The sequence below is a fragment of the Muscardinus avellanarius genome (assembly GCF_963383645.1).
Source record: "Muscardinus avellanarius genome assembly, chromosome: 1".
In the NCBI taxonomy this organism is placed as follows: domain Eukaryota; kingdom Metazoa; phylum Chordata; class Mammalia; order Rodentia; family Gliridae; genus Muscardinus; species Muscardinus avellanarius.
This window is the reverse complement of record NC_137786.1, coordinates 53802758-53825731: the sequence shown is the minus strand read 5'-3', so window position 1 is coordinate 53825731 and position 22974 is coordinate 53802758. Positions and strand designations below refer to the sequence as shown.

General features: G+C 35.8%; 1 protein-coding gene across 2 annotated transcripts in view; it reads right to left on the bottom strand.

The window, feature by feature from the left end:
- CWC27 (CWC27 spliceosome associated cyclophilin) overlaps positions 1–22974 on the bottom strand; it is a gene marked incomplete at both ends in the record, with an annotated part of 231662 nt that overhangs the window by 186404 nt on the left and 22284 nt on the right. The window contains 6 exons of one of the 2 annotated variants that reach the window (XM_080705515.1): positions 3027–3060; positions 4103–4182; positions 17242–17311; positions 19293–19396; positions 20013–20111; positions 21979–22122. In XM_080705515.1, coding sequence (XP_080561641.1) covers positions 3027–3060; positions 4103–4182; positions 17242–17311; positions 19293–19396; positions 20013–20111; positions 21979–22122 — 531 coding nt within the window. Of the gene's footprint in view, positions 1–3026; positions 3061–4085; positions 4183–17241; positions 17312–19292; positions 19397–20012; positions 20112–21978; positions 22123–22974 lie in introns of both variants that reach the window. The other variant, XM_080705514.1, reaches the window with a different exon arrangement.

Below are 22974 nucleotides of genomic sequence, written 5' to 3'. Positions count from 1 at the left end.
TAGTTCAGACTCTCCCTGTTGCATTCTAGGCCAGTTTTGGTTTGGTTCGGTTTTGAACTAGTAACAGCTTAAATAATCTGGTCCAGGTGGGAATGCCTCCTGGGATCTGCTCTGGATCAAATATATAGGTATGGGATACCCCAGGGGAGGTTGTTTGCTCAATTCATACCCAGCCCCTCTGCCCAGCACAGACTACTCCTTCTAGACCACACAAGAGAGTACGTCTGTCTACATTCCTAGTCTTATCCCAGTGGGAAAGTGGTTCTGGAGGCAGCTGGCCAGCATACTGACTGTAGCCAGGGATTAATTCAAGAGGAGGTATAATGCAGAAGGTAAGATTACTCCTTTAATGAGAGTCATAACAACCACTCCTTTTCTGAAAACCTTGCAATGGATTCCCAGCTCACTCAAGGGCCTCTCCCCTCTCCCTGACATAATCTACAACTCCTACCCCAAATTAGCCAACTTTGGAGTTGTTCTCACCAGCCTGAAATGCTCTTTCTCTAGATATTTACAGTTTGCTCTTTCCTTCCCTTCAACTCTTTGCTCAAATAATAATCTCTCAACAATGCTGCTCTGAACTCCCTAGTAAAATGGCAAAACCACCCTGCCACCACCAGTTCTCTTTTCCCCTTCCCTCATTTCTTTTCCAAGGCACTTATTATTTATATATTTACTGTCCCTCACCCAATTAAGAAAAATATTCCATGAGGGCTAAAATTCTTGTCAGTTTGTCTTATTTTCAACTTCTAGAAAAGCTCCTAGCTACATAAGGTAGATCATTTTCTTTGTTTCTTCTTCCGCCCGCCTCCCTTCACCTTTGCCTTCTTCCTTCTCCTTCTTCTTCACTGGGGATTGACCACAAAGGCCTTCTACCACTGAGATATACCCCAAGCCCTATTTTATTTTGAAACACGAACTCACTAAGTTGCTCAGGGCCTTGATAAGTTGCTGAGGCTGCCCTCAAACCTATAATACTCCTGTCTCAGTCTCCCAAGACTAAGATTATAAGCATAGGCCACCATGCCCAGCTGAGGCAGGATTCTTAAGGCAGTGGTCTTCAAAGTCTATTTCTCCGACTACTTCCATGGTTATTTGTGAAAAAAATATAAAATCCTATCCTTCACTGCAGACTTACTAAACCAAAATCTCTGGGGATAGTGTTTCCAGCAAGATGTTTAAGTAACTCTTAAGCACTAAAAGCTAATAACCGCTGACACATATCTGCCTTTCTTGGACTTTAGGAAATCTAAAACAAATCCCCTGCAAAGTCATAAAATGCTGTTTGTGGATGTAGTACTTCTTCCTGGGAAAGGATCCAAGTTTCAAAGTCATTTCAAAGGTCAGAAAGCAAACACTACCCTCAAATGACCTCATCTACCTTAACTTTAAGATCAAATATATACTTCCACATCCTATTCTATCTATACGTTGATCTTATATCATCTGGACCCATATTATTGCTTTATCCTCTTAATATTACCAATGGTGATCTCCCTAAAATGCAAAGTTGACCATAGCTCCCCTCCTTTTAACAAATACTCTTCAATTATCTCTCACTATTTATAGGATAAAATATAAACCCTTCACCATGGCCTATGAAGCTCCTATGCCTGCCCCCCCACCTCTCCTATTTTACCCCACTCTCCATCCTATCACTGCACCTTGATCACACTGACCAGCATCTGCTCCCAGAACACCACTCTCCTGCTCAAAGGCTTTGATACATGTAGCTCCCTTTAACTTCAACCCTCCCTGCTCATCACACAACAGCCTCCTTCAAACTTTAAATCTCAGTGTGGATCTCTTAAATAAGGTCTAATTTTTCCTTTGCTTTAGTATATGCTGCAATCTGAGCTAGAGGGACCACCTTCACCACTTTATTTTGTGGCCTGATAAACTCCTAACTCTCCTATAATACATACACACAGCATCACCTCTTCTAGGAAGGTTTTCTTGACAAGGTCAGATACTCATTATTTCTCCATTTTAGAAAATATTCTTTTTCACTGTAGTAATTGATAAATGCAAGTTTATGCATGGAAAGTAAGGTACTTCTCATTTAAAGTATATACTGCATAGTTCAATGGGGTTATTACATAAAGTGACATAAGAATAATTTGAAAAACTATCTCTTATATAGTAAAAGGAAATCTTCCTTTTCTTTTATTATTTTTTAGCCAATATAATATGGCTAAAAAATTTAGTCTTATTTAATAAAGATTATAAAAATATATATTTTTAATAAAAATAATAAAGATCATATTTAATTAATAAAGATCTTATTCCAAAAAAATGTACTTATACCAAATCTAATACTGACACAAAGTGGTCAGTATTAGATAGGCAATTAATGTAATAAAGATCACCACAGTCTTGAGTGAAAATCTTTTGTTTTATTTTTATTGTCTTTTAAAAATTACTTTATTAGTGTATTCCAATTATACATTATAATTTGCCTGCCCAAATTATAATTATGTGGTTTAATGTGATAAAAACATACATGCCCATAGATCTTAGAGAATCTTCTGAAATGTGTATACTAAAAAAAATTGCTATAAACAATTGATCCAAGCATTTCCTATGTATCATGTAGGATGCACATTTAATCTTTTAACATAATAAAACAGGATCTGAACATCTGAACTTAAAATACTTACATAATGTTATTGAGAGGGAAAAAAGGCAGGCTAGGAATTCATATACAAGATTCTAATTTTGTAGGGAAATACACACATAATTGTAAGAAAATATTCTAATATCAAAATAAACAATTAAGTGAGCTTTAGTTTTTTAATTATTTCAAAATTACATATATATGTAATTATATAAGTAATATCAGTTACTTTTGTTGTTTTGCATTGATGGGCAATGAACCCAGGGTTCTGTGCATACTAGGCAAGCACTCTACCACTGAGCTAATATCTCCAGTCCAAATTATTTTTAAAGAAAAAATAATTTAGCTTTTTTAAAAATTTGAACTTTCTATTATTCAAAGCGATAGTTACACTAAAAGTTATACTTACATCATCTAAATCTCCTGTTGCTTCATCTTTTATGCTACAAAAAATAAATAGAACACATAAATTTTAGTTTTTATGTGAAGTAATAAAATTATTTAAAAATCCACAAACTCTGAAGTTTGCTAGGATTCAAGTTCCAAAAATTTATTTAAATATAGGAATCTCAGGATGACATTCGAGAGCACGTGGAATGATCTTAATAAAAAGAATAAGAGGCTGGGCGTGGTGGTGCATGTTTGTAATACCCACGCTTAGGAGGCTAAGAAAGGAGGATCGCGCAGGTTCAAAGTCAGCTTCTAGCAGATATATGAATTTTGTTTTCTAAGGCAAACAACACCAATAAGCTATTTTTATAAACAATTGGTTGGAGGGGGGGGGGAAACTACTATTAGCTTAAAGTACTCTGACTAAAGAAACCAAGTCCTTCAAATAAAGACATATTAAGAAAAGATTGTTTTCAAATAGGTTTTTGAAAAGTGAATTAAACTCAGTACAATAGTATTTTATTCCCTTTTGTGACATTGGCCCAATATATTATGTGTAATCATATTTAACACCAAAACATCTTCTCTTCACAAAGAGAGGCAACAAAAATGGCATGACAATTTTCTGTTAATCCAAAAAAGGATGTAAGAATTTAAACTCAGTGGACTGGCCCAAAATGTGGCAACTTCTTCACTTTGATTTGCTTACTCATCACACCAACAGAGATAAAACACTTCAAAGAAAAACTTAGCAACACACTTGGAATTAAACATTAAACTGTATAAGTAGCTTCCGGTATTCAGACTACCCTACGATTTAAAAGTCTGACAACTGATTTTAAATGTGTAAAGTTCAACAGAGGTGGATATTGAGAAGAAAGTGACAACAGTGCTTTTCTCCATTTTGCTAATTCTTTACCTCCATTATTAAATATGCAGGTTTTGTCTTTTGCGGGGTGTTTTGGAGAGAGGTCTGGATTTTAAAATTTTGACTTATGAGATCTGACTGTTTGCTAACAATGGAAGCAAAACAAACAAACAAAAAATTCTGAGCCTGAAAATAAGAACTCAGAATCACACTTATAATAGACTAACCTTTCAACAGCTGGAACAGAACTGAGATGCGGGTCATCCTTAAGCAGGTCATGACTGCTTTTGCTTTTTCCCTTCATGCTCTGGAAAGGATTGCATAATATAACCATGAGTGGGGAAATAAAAAGTATTCCAAAAGAATGCATTTACATCAAATCTAATACTAACACAAGGTGGTGAGCAAAAGACATGTTCCTGAAAATTCAGTATAAAATAAAACTTTAGAAATAAGAATCCTGATGGGTGCAGTGAAGTATACCTACTACCTATAATCCCAGTACTCAGAAAGCCAAAGTAGGAGGATCACAGGTTTGAAGCCAGCATATGGTAATTTCAAAGTAAAAAATAAATTAAAAGGGTTTGGGATGAAGAGGTACACTTCTCCTGAGTTCAAAACCCAGTACTATAAGGAAAAAAAGAAGAAGAGAATCCTACCCTTGTGCTGACTGAAAGTACTCTTTTAGAAATACTTTTTCTTTCAAAACATGATATTTGAACTTTGAAGGTATATTAGAACAAAAATAACTTAAAATATGTGCACACTATTCTTCAAATATCTTGTCCATACTGTACAGTATCACTTCTAAAAATAAACCTGAGCAACAAGATGAGTACCTTTGAGATACTATTTAATATGGGAAACAGATCCATAAAAGAGCCTCTCATTATTAATCACATACAAGTAACAGAGAAGATAATTCCTGTTTATTCTGAAAGAGTATTTTATGTTGAAAAGTTCATTACAAAATACATTAATTGAAAAATTTTAAAATGTCAGATATAGAAAAATGAAAAACACCTAATTCCTATATGTCCCAAGTACCACTCCTAATTTTGAGTTTAGGGACTTAAATTTGACAAATTTCACTCTGAGGCAGATATATACCTTTGGAAATACTTCAGTGATAAAAATAACAGGTTTTAAATTTTCTGCACGGACATGAAATTCTCCACATTTTAAACATATAACCATCTAAAACATGTTTATATTCCAGTTTTAGAAGACAAAATTTAAAAATCATTGAAACAGTTAAGCAAGACATTATTATTTGCAATTTTAAAAAATCACAGAATATGAATTATATAATTCTATATGAATTCTGACTTTCTCTTTAATGCCTATTCTTTCTGATTTGTTTATACCACTGAGTAACAATAACTTTAAATAAATATATTTATATATTATATATATGTATTTGTATATATACATTTTATATACTTATGTATATTTATATATTTAAAATATATTTTACATGCTTTAAAAACTGTATAAAAGAAAGAAGAAGCTAGCTAGTTTAAAGGGTTGATCAAGCCCGGCACGGTGGTGCATGCTTGTAATCCCAGTACTTGGGAGGCTGAGACAGGAGGATCACAGTTTGTAGCCAGCCTCAGCTTTAGTTAGTTCTTTTGCAAATTAGTGAGACCCTGTTTTAAAATAAAGATTAAAAAATAGTGCTGGAGGTGTAGCTTGGAGGAAGAATAACCTGGGTTCCATCCCTAGTACTGCAAAAATAAATGAATAAAGCTACTATATATTTGGTGAATTCAGTGTAAACTCCATAGCAAATCCAAAATTGTCTGCAAGCAGATCTGAAAATGAACATAAAAGGAATCGAATTATTTGGAGCTTCATACAAACAAAGAAGCAGCAAATGATCAGGTACTAAAGAGAGAGAGGAAGGGAAGGAAGGAAACGGAGGGAGGAAGGAAGGTGGACTGAGACATGATGCAAGAGAACAACAGTGGCTAAGAAGTGAGAAGGTCTGGGGCTCAAACTTTAACACTGTGTGAAGGTTAATTTTATATGACAACCTGTCTATGGCACTGTATTTAGTTGTTTAGTTATTCTTTCTTTTTTTTTCTTTTCTTCTTCTTCTCCTTCTTTTTTTTTTTTTTTCCCAGTACTGGGGATGGAACCCAGAGACATTGTACCTCTGAGCTACATCCCCAGCCCTATTTTTTAGTCTTTATTTTTTGAAACAGGGTCTTACTGAGTTGTGAAAGGGCCTAAGTAGCTGAGGCTGTACACAAACCGCGATCCTCTGGTCTCTGCCTCCTGAATGCTGAGATTACAAGCGTGCTACGAAAATAATTTTTCAAGTGATAAAGAAGAACAAAATTATGTCATTTGCAGGAAAATGGGTGAACCTGGAGACTATTATGTTAAGTGAGATTAGCTACTCATAGAAAGTGAAAAGTCAGCCGGGCATGGTGGCGCACGCTTGTAATCCCCGCGCTTGGGAAGCAGAGACAGGAGGATCACGCAGGTTCGAAGCCAGCCGCGCGCGCTGGCTTAGGAGACCCTGTTTCCAAATAAAAATATAAAAATAGGTCTGGGAGTGTAGCCCGGAGGTAGAAGGGCTTCCAGGAACCCCAGTACCACCAAAACAAAAAAAAAAAAAAACAAAAAAAAGAAAGTGAAAAGTCATATGTGTTCTCTTATAAGGGAAAGCTACCAAGTAACCAGGATACAAAAGAAACTTTGGATAATGGAGGAGAAATTCCAGTGCAGTGAGGGAGGTGGTATAAGGGAGGGTAAGGAAGCAATTGGGAATGAAGAAAACACCTCCACTGACATATGTACATATGTGGGAATACCCATGCCAATTTCAATATCATGTGTGGGGAAGGGAAGGGAGTGAGGAGCAAGCTGGAGTAAAGTTCACCAAGTGCTATTTGCATGTATGTCACTATCACGCTGAACTACATCACCAAGTGAGACTAAAATGCACAAATAAAAGTACATTTTTAAAAAGCGATTAACATTTAAATCAGTATACTTTAAGGTTGCCCTCCATAATATAGATGGGTCTCATCTAATCATTTGAAGGTCTTAAGACCAAGACTGAGGATCCCTAATGAAGAAACAATTTTGCCTCGAGGACAGAAACCCTGCAACACAGAAACCCCATCCAAGTTCCCAGCCTGCAGGTTTTGAACCTGTTAACAATTCCTTGGGTCTCCAGCCTATTGGCCTACTCCATATATTTTGGGCTTGCCATTTCTCATACTAACATTAGCCAATTCCTATATATAAATGAATAAGTTCATTCTCACTCTCTCTCCCCTCTATCTTTCTAAACCTCTCCCTCCACTTAGTTAAAAATATAAGAATTCTAGACGACATTTAATCTATGCTCCTACCTAATGCAGAATCACCTTGACATAGTCACCCTATGTCTCAACACCTAAAAGGAGCTTATTTAAAACACACACACACACACACACACACACACACACTCTCTCTCTCTCTCTCTCTCTCTCTCTCTCTCTTGTTCAAATCCATTCCTTTTAAAAGTATGATTATTATTGGCAAATTCTCTACTTGAAGAAAATCACCTGTGTAATTTTCAACCGTCAAATCAATGCTAGTTCTACCTTCTAGAACTACAAATGAACTAAACAAGTCTTATGACTAGACATACAATGTAGAGTTTAGTTCAGATAGATTGGAAGGCAAAATGATGGCTTCCAAAGGTGTCCATGTCCTAATCTTTGGAACTTATGAATGTTACCTTACATGGCTAAAAGGACTCTGCAGATACATTAAGTATTTGAAATGAGATTATTCTAGATTATCAGAGTGAGTCCAATATAACCACAGTGGTCCTTCTAAGTGAAAGGCAAGGCAAGAGAGTCAGTTTCAGGGTGATACAATGAGAAAGGCTTTACCAGTCGCTGCTGGCCTTGAAGATGAAGGAATAGAGGCAATATCAAAAACTGGAAACACTAGGGAATGGATCCTCCCCATACTCTCCTGAAGACAACCCTACCAATATCTCAAACTTCTGATCTCCAGAACTGTAAAATATTAAATTTGTTTTGCTCCAAGCTACTAAATTTATGGCAATGTTACCAGGGTAATATAAAAGTAATAAAATGTATTAATGTCACTTTAAAATCTAAGTAACTAGGAAGATAGTAAACTAAAGCTGTATACAGACAGGTGTGGTGGTGCAAGCCTGTAATCCTAGTACTTGGAAGGCTGAGACAAATAGTGAGACTTTCATCAACTTAGCAAAACCCTGCCTCAAAAATAAAAAATAAAATAGGGCTGGAGGTATAGCTCAGAGGTAGAATGCCCCTGTATTCAATCCTTAATAACACACACACACACACACACACACACACACACACACACACACACACACAGTGTACAATTTGATGCACTAGAAAACATTTTATAAATTAGCCTGTTTAATACATCTGACAATCTCCATGCTGATGGCCTAGTAGCACTCTCTATACCATGCCCTTACAACATTGGGAGAAAGTTTAATTTCATAGGATAAACTAGAATAGGACAGAACATTTCTTTTATTCTCAAAAAAAAATTTTTGTCTAACAATATATCTTTTTCTGAATGAGGAAAAAATCCTCCTATAACCTTGAGTTTCAAGTAAAAAAATCTTAACATATCATGTTGTGAGTGAAATACTCTGCATCATGGTGAATGTGGCATAATTTGATCACTGTATTATGGTCAAGCTATTGATAACTTTTATAATGAATCTGCCATTTAGCCAAATATGAAATATGAAAAGTACATATTTGATTATAAGCTTTAACTTTGAAAATATTTTCTAGCATTTCTCTGTGTGTGTGTGTGTGTGTGTGTGTGTGTGTGTGTATACATGTATATATATATACACATAAATTATTATACATATTCATTTATGGATAAATTTATGGATGAACCAACAGGGACATTTGAATAAAACTATTATTTAAGAAAAGTCATATGAAGAGAAAAATTTTCCCAAAAAAATCCTTCAAATATTTGAATTATATGGTCATATCTTCATTTAGTTTTGACTTCTCAAAAGTAGGTCCTGTACCTCAAGCATTTCCAATGGGAGGTCGTTTGGGGCATCACCCCATCTTCTTCACCACCCTATCTTCTACTGAATGCATGTAGGTTGTTAATGCCTTTCTTAAATGTGTTCAGAACTGAACAAACTGCTGCAAATGAAATCCAAACAATGTGAAGTGTTAAATTCCTTATTTCAGACAATTTACTCCCAACAATTCAACTAGGGCCTATTCTGCTGATTTTATTGAACTAAAGTACAGAATTTACATGTATTTCTATTACATTTCAACTTACTAGCTCAAAAACAAAACAAAACAAAATTAGGCAGATTGACAGCTAGGCACCTGTTGGGCAGAAACATCAAATTAGCTATAAATTTATCTGACAGTACCATCTCTTAAATCACATTTTTTCAGGCTGTTCACAAGAATATCACAAGTAAATCTGATTATGTGTTTTTCTGAATCTAAGATATGATTATTATGGCATCCTTCTATCATGCAATCCTATCAAAAGGGAAATGAAGTCAGTCTGGCAAGTCACTTAACCAGGGATTCAGTTTCCTCATCTGTAAAGAAAGGAAGTTGGACTAGATCCCTTTGAGCTATAAAATTCTATAATTCTAAAGAGATTTTATCAGGTAGTAGAAATATACTGAAAGAAATAATGAAGGAAAGCTAACCCACATGGGAGAGATACCTTGTCATGAATAAGTGAGTGGGATGAAAGAGTGTCTGTAATCCCACAATGATAATCCATAAACCAGAGTGAACTCTATCTAATTTCTCTTCCCACATAAAGTAATGCCTCAATTCATACTTTACCAATTATTAACTTGTGATCAGACAGATTCTGGAATAAAGCTTAACAGTGTGGAGTCATTGAAATAAGAAACTTCATAAGCAAATGAATAATGAAACAATTATTTTAAGTCCTTCAGAAAAATTTAACTTCATGCAACCACTGAAACTGCAAATTGTTATTCATCACAAAAGACAATTAGCTTTGGTTTAGGTATTTCATACACTTAAAGGCAGTAAGGCTAAATTTTTAAAAACTATATTGGTCATATTTTTCCAATATTCAGTCTAGTTTTCCTTTTCATTACCGAAAAGTAAAATGTATGTTAGGCATGCTCATAGTCTAAAAATTGTACATAAGTAAAATAAACTAAAATATACTTCTACTTGCATTCTTTCCAGATTTATCTCAGGCATTCCAGAGCAATTTTCTTTCCTCTAGGCCAGTAAATTTTAACAATTTTTTGTTGTTCCATTTTCTCTAACTAAACTACTCACTTGACCATTACATAAAGAGACAAAACAGCTAAATTTTGTAGGCCAGAGAGTCTAGTATTGTATATAAGACCCACATCAATGTGGAAAATGGGTTGTTGGCAGGGCAATACCCATACTCTCCAAGTCTGATCAAGCTATAATCCAAGATTCTCAGGAAGGACACCAAGTCAACTGTGCCAAGCTTTTGTCTTCCTGTCCCAGGAAGCTGATCTGCTGGTAAAGTTTCTCACCATCCCTCCAGACTGCTTGAGCACAAGGACAATAGCTTCTACATAATAATTCTGATCGTATTTGTGCTTGTTTCATATTTACAGCGCTCTAAGAAGAAAATGCCAATTATAACATGCAATATATTGTTCTAAGACATCATACTTTCAAAGACATTCTTCAAGATTGCATAATATGTCAAAATAAAGACTATCCAGATCCTCATTTCATAACCTTAACTGGTATGTGCACTAGTATTGGGGAGAGGTTTTTAAATGTATTAATGTACCAGTATTGGGAAAGATTTCCAATTTTGAAAATATATCACTTGTACTAGAAAAGGCCAGGACTGGCAGGAAGGAGGGGCTTGTAACTTACATTTCTAAAGAGAAGGAAGAAAGCAGGAGGCAGGAAAGAGGTTTCTTTACATTTCTAAAAAGAGGCAAATAGCCTAAGAGATGGGAGGAAATCCCAGGTCCCAGAGAAGCAATTTAACACATCTTGGGGACAGAACAAAGGTGGAGAGGTCTGTGTCAGGAAGACAGGGCCACTCCAAATCCAGCTGGAGATAGCAGAAAAACTGGGTTAGAGCTAGGACAGCATATCTACAGATCAAAGGACCTGCCTCAGACTTGATCAGGATAAAAACACTCAGTAAACTGGAGTTCTTTGGTATATTAATTCGAATTGCCCCCTTGTGCCCCTCTCAGGCACAGGGCTGTGACTATCTCCTGTATTTCTATCTTTTTAATAAACTTTTTTACTTAGCTCAGAACAAGAACAAGAACCTGTGGTTTTTCGGTTTTTCTGTTTGTGTGGTTGTGGTGGGGGAATTACTTCTCCCCTCACACACCGAACATATTTCACCACAACAGTATGTATTATTTCTGTGTTACAAAAAGGAAAACTGAAGTCACAGAGTGGCATGGAAAGTGAAGTCTCAATGAGTTTGTATGATCCCAAGTCCAAGCTATTTCTACTCCAACACAGTCACTCAAAGATGACAGAATCCATCTACAAGCTCACAATCCAGGACTCTGCACAATTAATAAGACAGAAAGTAAAGCATATGAAGCTCAAATAGCATACAATGAGAACATAGGCATATGCTTCTTGTATAGTGAAGAAACAAAGATGCTTTAAAAAGGAAATTTTAGTGGGGTGTGGTGGTGCACACTTGCAATCCCAGCATTTGGAAGGCTGAGATAGGAGAATCATGGTTCATGGAGAACATCAGCTACTTAGTGAGGCCCTTTGCAACTCAGTGAGCCCTGTTTCAAAATAATAAAAGAATAAAAAATAGGGCTGGGGGTGTGGCTCGGAGGTAGAATGCCCCTGGGATCCATCCCCATTATCTCAAAAAAAAAAAAAAAGGAAAATTTAAAGTAACATATGATAGGCAAAGGTTAGGTTAAAAAAAAGTAGAGAAAAACTGGAAAAGATATTTAGAAAAAATGATATCTTAAGTGTTGAAAATAAATATGACTTTGACATCCAGATGTGGGATGGGACATTTAATGCAGGAAAAACAGCATGGCCAGAGGCAAAAAAAAAAAAAAAAAAAGCAAAGGGGGAAAAACAAGATACTTGCTAGAGTAGCAAACCTTTTCAGCACTGCTACTGCAGTGTTCCCTATACTTTTCTGTTAAAGATTTCAGGAGAATTCATTAAAAGTCCACCTCCCCAGGCCCTTTCCTTGGAAATTCTGATTCAGTGAGTCTCAGATTAGACACTAAAGGTCTTAATTTTAAAAAGGTACAAGTGATTTTATCAGCAGGGAAGTCTAAGAAGTGCTAGGCTAAAGGACAGAACTGCTGAAGGGGAATCATGAAGAATAATAGAGGCTTGAAGAGGCTGCTTTAAGCAATCTGCCTTATGTTTATAGTCAACAGAAAGCAATGATAACATATTAAGATTTAGGAAGGCTTCTCTGGTAGCCATGAATGGAAGGAAAAGAAGAGCACAGGGTAGACTACTCCAGGCTAGAGCTAAGGAAGTAACAAAGGTAGTAGCAAATGAAAAAGAAAAGAAAAAAAAAGATTTAAAATGCTTTCTGAAAACTTGCTAGAACAGTGTGACTAACTGACAAAGCAGAGAGGGAAAGAGAGAAAGTCAGAACAGAATCTAAAGTTTGTTGGAAGTATTCAAGGAACAAAAAAGTCAAGAAGCCAGGCATGGTGGTGCACACCTATAATTCTAGTACTTAGGAGGCTGAGACAGGAGGGTCTCAGGTTCAAAGCCAACAATAGCAATTTAGTAAGACCCTGTTTCAAAATGAAAAATAAAATAAAAAAGGGCCAGGGGACATAGCTCAGAGGTAGAACACCTCTGGATTCAATTAACAATCCCCTCATCCCCCCAAAAGTAAGAGAAGTCACAAAGCAAAGAAGTATGGGAAGGAAAGATAAGGAGTTAAACCTTGGCCAAGACTTGGCAAACTAGTGAGATATTCACTTAGAGATGTGTCCAGTAGGCAGCTGGATAACGAAGAATAAGCAAGCCTCAAAAAAGAGATCTGTGGTGGTAATTTTATCACATCGCACCATCCCAACCTCCCTCACCAAGTCAAATGAAAGCAATAACAATGACATGATACTAAGATAATAATGCTCATTTTTTGATGGACTATGGGTTGTAATTCTTTTGGCAACAAGGAAAGGCATATTCTTTTAAACTATGTGAAAAGCTCAGTTTTAAAAGAGAAAATAAAGAGCAAACTGATATTATCATGATGGTATCCTTTCATACTGCAATCTTAACAGCAAACACAAATTGCTTTTGTGGGCTAAGCTCACCATACGAAACATAATTTTAAAATATCATTTTTCTACTTTGCACGATAGAAAGCAACAGAAAGAGGATAAGCTTTGAACATTTTACACATGCTGTTGTTACAAACAGAATCAAATTAATTTCCTACTGAAGCTTATCTCAAAGTAACTGTGAACAGGCTGAGTGTGGTGGCGCACACTTGTAATCCCTGCGCTTGGGAGGTGGAGACAGGAGGATCGGGTTCAGAGCCAGCCTCGCTGTCTTAAGAGACCCTGTTTCCAAATAAAAATATAAAATAGGTCTGGGAGTGTAGCCTGGAGGTAGAAGGGTTCCATCCCCAGTATCACCAAAAAAAAAAAAAGTAACTGTGAATAAAACTTTTAGACAAAAAAAAACTTAATTTCAACAAAAGTATTCATAAAACAACTCCTTTCTTCCACCCTTGATTTCTAAGACTGCTCAGCCAACTCTCTAGGGCCTTCTAAAGTTAGGGAAGGAGAGCAGGCCAGCTATGCTGAGCATAGCTCCTGTCCATCTCAGAATGCAGTCCTGCCAATGAAATCCTCAGCAGCCTTTTAGAGGCCTTAAGCCTGAGGGAGAAGCTTGAGCTTCTGCAGCACTCATAATCATATTAGAGACTTACACAGTCATAAAACCTTAATCTAAATTGTGATTCCACCACTTTATAATTCCAATGTTCTGCTCAAGCAAGTTAACCTCATATTCATTTCTTTATCTACAGAACAGGAATAATAACATCTATACGACATGGTTTTTATGGGAATTACATAGAATAAATACTTGGTGCAAATAGAAGGCAAGAAAGTTTATCATTATAATGCAATATAATGCACTGATGGCACAGACAGATTATCACTAAAAGAAATATCTACCTCAGCCTGGGTAGGTAAGGGAGGAGGTAGAGGTAAGAAAAGCTTGTCATGTACAAATGAACTTACTTTTGACATTTAATATAGACACTTTCCTAAAGTGGCTCAGAATGAGATTAAGAATCCAGAAAAAATATTCAGTCTTATCTCTCACAGTTTAGAATGTTGGTATACAAGTAGGTGACAACTGAATCTATAATATCAAACAGATCACTCAAGGGTTCTAAAAAAAACAAGAGAAATTATGACCAAAGTATTTCTTATACATGTCCACTCTATTTTAGTTTTAAATTAAAAAGAAAAACATTAGTTTCCTGTGGGGAGCCAATAAGGTTTTCCCCTTTAAGAATACTTCTGACTGTCCTTTGCCCAGAGCCAATAAGGTTTGGGGTCATGGAAAGTTCAACATCTGAGAGAAGCTCAGGTGGAATTGATTGCTTTGACCGTTAAGCGCACAGGTGCTGACGGCACAGGCTTGATTGGTTTGACCGTTACGTGCGTAGGTGGTGACGTCACGAGGGTTGGTATAAATAGGACGAGAGCGATAAAACCAGGATCGGTCAGTAGAGATATCGACCCGGGAGTGTACTGGCGATCCTTCCATGAGAGAATGAAGTATTCTATGAATAAAATTCATTGAATAAAATTCTTTTCATCCTCACTCCTCTCTTCAGAACCCGTACTTTTGCCGGCTGGCTCCGGCAGTTTCCCCAAAACCATGCTCAATAATAAGAAAAGCAAACGAAGAAGTAAAAGCAAAGGTTACAATAATGTGCTTTTAAGTCAGTGTTATTGTTGATATTAATAAGAAACGTGACTATCATTAGGAAATAAGGCAGTACTAGGTTAAGTTTTGATTACTACTAAGGAGGTAGAAAGGAAATAAGCAGATAGGGAAAAAGCCTGGTAGAAAAAAAGTTAATTTCCTGAGTTTCCTGAGGGGCAACAAATGCCTGAAACTCCAAAGGCTCAGAGGTAAGAAGGCCAGAGCTTCACAAAAGCCACCTGTTTACTAATCAACAAACCCAGGAACCAGCACAGAGCAAGTCGGACACTCCTACTGAATGAAAGGAGACCCTTCAAAGGACTTGCAAATACCTTATGCAAATTCTCCTTGGAATCCCAAAAGTCACCCTAACCAAAAGTGGACTTGCAAGCGGTCAGGCCTTGCCTGACCAGATGACAAAAGGGGGACTTTCCCTCACGGGACCCCCTCCCCTTTTGGGGAGGTGTTCTCTCTCTCGCAGATGGTGTTGGCCCTGAGAGAGGCAGAGTGCATCTGAGGGCACATGGCTCGGGCAACTCTCGAGTAGTGACCTGAAGGCCTCTGCTGGACATCATGGCTGACCAGACCCCCTAGGGGTGACCTGCACCTCTTTTCTGGCAGATCGCGTGGACTCTGGGAGAAAGTAGTTTGCAACTGATGGGCACTTGGCTCAGGCGACACTTAGTGACCCTGAAAGCAGCTACTGGACCCCGGAGTTCCGAGGGGTGTTCGGCCACTTTTCTCTATTCCCTTCTGGCAGATCGTGTGGACTCTGGAAGAAAGCAGCCTGTACCTGAAGGCAATTCGGCTTGGGCTACTCTCAAGTATTGTCCTGAAGGCAGCTGCTGAACCCAGAGTTCCAGCCCCTTTTGGAGTGTTCAGCCATCCTCCCCCCATTCCCGGTTGCTTCCAATAAACCTTTTACCCCCTTCCTGAGGTCTGCGGGTGTCATTCTTCGCTCACCGTAGACAAGAACTCACCGGGTTTCCTCTCAAGAAATCCCCGTTTCACTACAATAAAGATTTTTTACCTTTTTTTTTTTTTTTTAGCGGGTCTGGGGATAGAACCAACGGGCATTCTACCTCTGAGATATGTTTTATTCTTATGCTGGGATTACAAGTGTGCACCACCACGCCCGGCTTTACGTTTCAGTGTGCGTTAATTTTTAAGAAAGAAAGGCATGGTAAACCTTTTGGGAATAAAATTGCTTTGAGCTAGGTGTGGTGGCGCATGCTTATAATCTCCGCACTTGGGAGGCGGAGACAGGAGGATCACACAGGTTCGAAGCCAGTGCGCTGGCTTAAGAGACCCTGTTTCAAAATATAAAATAGGTCTGGGAGTGTAGCCTGGAGGTAAAAGGGCTTCCAGGAACCCCAGTACCACCAAAATAAATAAATAAATAAATAAAATCGCTTTGAAAATGATTTTACTGGGAACACATATCAGAATCTGCTCCAAACAATGGCAAGACACTGTACAATATGTGTCTCAGCAATGAGTTTTGTGAAGTAAAACTAAAGTAAACCACCATTAGGGCCTTATGGAAGAGTGCTAGAGTAAGCCAGCAGGCAAAGGGAAAGCCAAAGACATAGATCTTACAGTTAGACTGGGTTCAATACCCACATAGCTACTTTTTATTATTAATTCATTCATTCATTTTTAATTATTTATATATCTATTTATTGCAGTACTAGAGATGGTACCCAGGGGCATTCTACACTTCCAGCTCTATTTTTATTCTTTATTTTGAAAGAGCATCTTACTGAGTTGCAAAGGGCTCACTATGTAGCTGAGGCTGTCCACCAACCGCTATCCTCCTGTCTCAGCCTTCCAAATGCTGGGATTACAAACGTGCCACCACACCCAGCTTTCCTCATAGCTACTTATTAGTTATGTGACTTTGAGCATATTAAACCTACCTGTACTTGAATTTATTCAGAAGTAAAATAAGGATATAATTAACACTTATCTCAAGGGCTATGGTCAGAAATAATGAAGCAAACAAAACATGTGAATAACATGGAAATTAATATGAGTTTTGATCTGTTAATTATAATGGTAATACTCATTCTTAGCAAGTAAAATAAACAAATATCCAATAAAATGTAAATAATAAAGTTGAAGCATTCAAAAAAATTGAAGGCTAGTTTAACTGGTAGAAAAAAATGCCAAGATTAAATATAAATAAGTAGATTCAGCGATTTTAGGAGGGCAAATCAACTCAGAAGTGGAAAATATTACTACAAATCATCTTACAAAACAATTCAATGTACATTAACTGAGTATGTATCATGAAAATGTGCTGTTCCAGGTATAACAGGAGCAGGAGATATAAAAACAGCTAATAGACCCTATTCTCTTTTACAATTCAGAATAAGGGTCAAATTAGAGATTACCTGACTAACTCGATTAACTTCCTCCTCTTCTTCCTCAGCTTCTTCTCCAAATGAAAGTAAACTAAAATTTCTAGTGAAAAGAGAAAAAAGAAAAAAGAATAAACAAGAGAAAATTTGGAAGAAAAATTCAAACAAAACTCATAAAAATCATGTTTTCAAAGAGACAGAACAATTTATAAGAAATACATTCTGACTGTTTAAAGAGAATTAGTATTCAGCAGCAGTATTCTAGGTTCTAAATTTTTTGTAAAGGTTTGGCCTCAAACCACCAATGTTTTATACATTACACATTTAAAAATAAAATCTATCCTGAGCACTAGCAAATGTACTGAGTGAAGCATGACATAAATAACAAAGTTTTATATTTAACAAAACTATTAACAAAATGGAGATTTCAGGAAGACTAATAAATATATAGTCATGAGAGTACTATAAGTACTATAAGTGGTGAGGAATTAATCTAATATTTAGCAAAATACATCTCAATTATTATTTTTGTGTGTGTGGGTGTGGGCATTCGACCTCCAAGCTACAACCCCTGCCCTATATTTTATTCTTTTATTTTGAAACCGGGCCTCACTGAGTTGTAGAGGGCCTAAGTAGCTGAACTGTCAACGAATTTCAATCTTCCAGTCTTAGCCTCCCAAATGCTGGGATTACAAGCATGCGCCACCATGCCCGGCTTCAATATTTTTAAATTAATAAGGAATACAAAATTGTCAGACAAAAATAATAGAAGCCCATCAGGAGAAAAAAAATGTTTATCTCCTCTGATCCCTCAAACTTAAAAGAAAAAAAAAACTCAGCTGGGCGTGGTGGCACATCCTTGTAATCCCCGGCCCTTGGGAGGCAGAGACAGGAGGATCATGCAGGTTCGAAGCCAGCCGCGCTGGCTTAAGAGACCCTGTTTCCAAATAAAAAAGTATAAAAAAAAAAAAATATAGGTCTGAGAATGTAGCCCGGAGGGTTTCTATGTTCCACAAAAAAAAAAAAAAAAAAAAAAACCAACCTCAATACCTTAAATAGTAGAAAATAAAGATTAAATGAATCAAAGAATAAGAGAAAATCAAATATATACCTACATAAAAAACTATTTTGCCATAAGGAATCAACTGATTATTAAAGTGTCAGGCTCATGTCTGACAGTTTACAAAGGCAGCTTAGTTTATTTATTTAATAAGATAGCAACAAAAGGAATTAATATGTATTGAATAACCATACTAGAGGGTATCCTAACCTACCCCTTCCTATTTAATATTTATAACAATCAGAAACTGGACTTATTATAACTTCCATTCTACATGAAAAAACAACTGAAGCTCAGGAGCAATAAACTTCACTTTAATTAATTGGGTTTGGTGGGATTATACTTAGAACTGCCTGAACCTAACCTTTATGAATACAATAAAATCCCCAAAAAGGATGCTGTAATTCAGTAAAGGAGTATCTAATGCTGCACTATTTACTTTAATAAACACATAATATTAGTAATGTAAAGAAATACTGAATTGTACAAAAAAACTTCTACATTTTGAAGAACTCTCTAGTAAATAATTCAGAATACTGAATGAAAACAGCTTTATATTTAAAAATATTTACAATAAAGATTATTTTAACAGCACAAATAAAAAAGTTAAAGAAGTTAAGCAATCTTGTAGTATGTATATTAAAGATATTTTATACTATTCTTTAGTCTCCAAATTATTTATACTGAGAGCCACAAATTAGTTCAAAAACAAGCAAAGAATAAATTTTAACAGTTAATTTATATAAATAATTGAGATAGTGAACATAAAATATTTATTAAAATAGATTTCATATAGGCACCTGAGATGATATATTTTATTGCTTAAGTTTAAGTTATATAATATACTGAAATCTTTTTAAAAGGCTTATTTAAAAAGAAGCCACATACTCATAATTTCCATTATCTCCCTGGTTCAAACTGGCCTTTTCCTTGCTAGTGAACAATTATTACAAAAGGAAATTAAGAAACAAAATGAATTAATGTTGCTTTTCAAGTTGAAGAAAAACCTTTCTACTAGGATTACTTTGTGCCTTTGGGTTTCAATTTCTTTACTTCTTCCTCTGGCTTCTCTTTTTTGGGCTTTTTAATTTCCCTTGGAATGATGTCATCAAAAGGATTAAATAAAACCTATGAAAAGAAATATTTTTAAAATATTATTCTACTTTTAAGTTCTACAAAAATAAAAGCAATATTACTTAATTGTACTGACATTAGCATTTATATTTTTCTCTGAATAAACATTAGTAACAGTGATACATACTACACAAAGTACTACCACTTGGCCTCACTGAATCCTCCCCAGAATCCTATGAGCTATTAAATAAAAGATACTCTGTTTTATAAATACAAAAAATATTTAGGAAAATTTAAATGATCCATAGTAAAGAAATAAAGTCAAATTTTTTTACTCCAAATCAAATGTTAAGGACCTTCCTTCCTCCATGAAGGATAACTCTTAAATTACCTATGAAGTCATATTTTTAGACTAAATAAATCTAAATCCTCTAAATTTCCATTGGAGTTGAGCTTAACATTCACTGGATTTTCATATAAAGTTTCTTCTTTGGATTCAAAACTTTTAATTAAAAAATTTTTCAATCTCATATTATACTTAATATATAAATATAAGTCATGACATATTAAGTTAGCATAAAGCTTTCATCTAACAGCTTAAATAGATGAATAATCAATTCCTCTTAAATAATAATGTAAATCTTGTAGCTCATAATAATCATGCTCCTACCTCACAACTTTTGATTCTGTGTGGATTGCGTGGCCTTTCATCATCATCAATGTCTACCTCTGTCAGTCGCAGCATGTTATATACTGTATCTCCTGTAACCTAGCAAATAAAAGCATAAAATATAATTACAATCTTTTGTATTCATCTTTTGAGATTTTGAAAAACTTTTTAAAAAACTAAAAAATGAAATTTCATATTATTACATAAGAATATATGTATTAAATCATGCAAATAAAGCAACTTTTGTGTGTGTGTGTGTGGGGGGGGTTCTGGGTATGGAACCCAGGGGCATTTGGCTTCTGAGCTATACCCCCTGCTCTATTTTTTATTCTTTATTTTGAAACCAGGTCTCACTGAGTTGCAGAGGGCCTCACTAAGTAGCTGAGGCTGTCCACGAACCACGATCCTCCAGGTCTCAGCCTCCCAAATGCTGGGATTACAAGTGTGCACCACCACGCCAGGCTCTCCAAATAAAGCAACTTTTTAAGGTAGGTGGAAAAGCACAGATGGGTCCAATCTCTTAATAATCTTTTTGGTAAATTTCCAATATATACTTAGAATCAGTTTTTTTAAAAAATATATATATAATGTTAAATAACCTTACTGATAAGTTTTCATTTAGATAGAAATAAATTTCGACTTTAGGATAAAATAGGATAAGCAAATAAGAACAATGTGATAAGTGCTTTGCAGACATTACCTCATTTGATCCTCACAAATACCTTTAAGTAAGAACAATCATTATCTTCCTTCTACAGAAAAGAAAACTTAGACCCAAAGAAGTTACAGAGCTAACAGTGTTGACTTTCCCAAATAACCACTATGCTATATGCTGTCTGTAATGTATAAGTTATACAATACTAACTATAAAAGATGGGAAGAATAGTAACTTCAATATAACTTTATTATATTGCTGATTTTTATAATAACAGGTGGGAGAAATCTATGGTCATCAGAAAACTTGAGCTTGGAATGGCTAATAGTGCATATTTCCTAACCGATGTTGTTAAGAATTAGGCAACACTTATTGAGGTCTTTTGCAACTCAGTGAGACCCTGTTTCAAAGTAATCAAAATAAAGAATAAAAAATAGGGCTGGAAGTGTCACTCACAGGTTGAATGCCCTTGAATTCCATCCCCAGTACCTCACACACACAAAAATAATAATAATAATAATAATAACTAGGCAACAACAGTATATTTCATGGTTTTAGTGTGGTTCTTTTAATTCAACTGTTCTTAAGATTTTACAACAGTTTTCCAGTTGTGCTAAGTTTGTTTTCCTATTTATTTATTTATTTATTTATTTATTTTCGTGGTACTGGGGTTCCTGGAAACCCTTCTACCTCCAGACTGCATTCCCAGACCTATTTTATACTTTTTTATTTTTGGAAACAGGGTCTCTTAAGCCAGCGGGGCTGGCTTCGAACCAGTGTGATCCTCCTGTCTCTGCCTCCCAAGTGCGGGATTACAAGGGTGCACCACCACGCCCGGCAAACTAGTAAAATTTTAAACTAGTAAATTAGATTATTGTCTGAGTATCTTTATATTATTTCCTTTTTCTCTTTTATCTTCCTTTTTCCTTTGTGGTGCTGGGAATCAAACCCAAGGCCTTGCATATGCTTGGTAAGCACTCTATCACTGAGAATACCTGAAGTCCTAAGTATCTTTCTAAAAATGTAAAAACAACATTGACCAAATGGTACAGCAGCTAATATTATCAGGATAGGAAACCTTAAAGTCATAACAAATAACTGAATTGAAACACACAATATAGAATTCAAGTGTTCTTTTATAGTTCATTATAACAGGAACATATTCCATCATTTTTTAAAATGTTAAGTAATATGGGGAAATACTTTCAGGAAGACAGCTATTAGATAAGTTGATCATACATATCACAGAAGCTTTAAGAATAATATAAAACCAAAAATCAAATCATAAGTTTAAGATAACAAGACACTAACCTTTCCAAAGATGGTATGCTTATTGTTAAGTTCATCTGCTCGGCCCAGTGTAAAAAAAAATTGGCTGCCATTATCATGAGGACCAGCATTTGCCATGGCAACCAGTCCTCTCCGATTAAAACGCAACCGTGAGTGAAATTCATCCTGAAGCATAAAAAAGATTTAGTGAATGTCCTCAGTTATAAGATCCTTTATATTCAATCGGTTATGCAGCTAACCAGAAAGGTCCCGTACAGTTTCTAATAAAAAGTGATAGTTTTATTTAACTGATTTTCAAGTATAATCAAATCCAGTATTTACTATTCTTTCAGCACTCTCAAACTTGAATTCACTACCCTGTAAGTATCTTCTAAATATACTCAGCCACAAATGTAGCCTGTTTTGTAGAAAGTTACCAGCTTACAGAGGAAAGGCAATCATTCAAGGAGTAAAAGATTTCCAGTCTCATTTCATTATTCTCATCCTTCAATGTCATCTTAACTTTTAAAACCTTCATTATTTTTCCACGAAATCCATCTTTGGACCATTGTGAGGTCTTCAACTATTGTTCCTTTCCATCTTATTCTCAATGTCATGAAACAATTGCTTTCTTATTTATTAAGTCAATTAATTTACCTTGACTGTGCTAATGTGATTTTACTGCATTTCATTTTTTTTTTTTTTCAGGGAGAGAGGAATGGGGATTGAACCCAGGAGCATTCTACCTCTGACTACACCTCCAGACCTGTTTTATTTTTTAGTTTGAAACAGGGTCTAAATAGGTCCCTGAGAGTCTGAGTTGCTGAGGCTATTTTGAATCTGCAATCCTCCTGTCTCTGCCTTCCAACCACTGGGATTACAGGCATAAGCCACTGCACTTGGCAATTTCATTGCATTTCTTAAAGTTCTAAGTTAAATTTTATCTGACCTGGCACTGGTCCCAATTGCCAGTTACTAACAGAGCAGGCACAAGCCTTTCTGCTACAGTATCTCGTGCTGAGGATAGACCACAGGGCT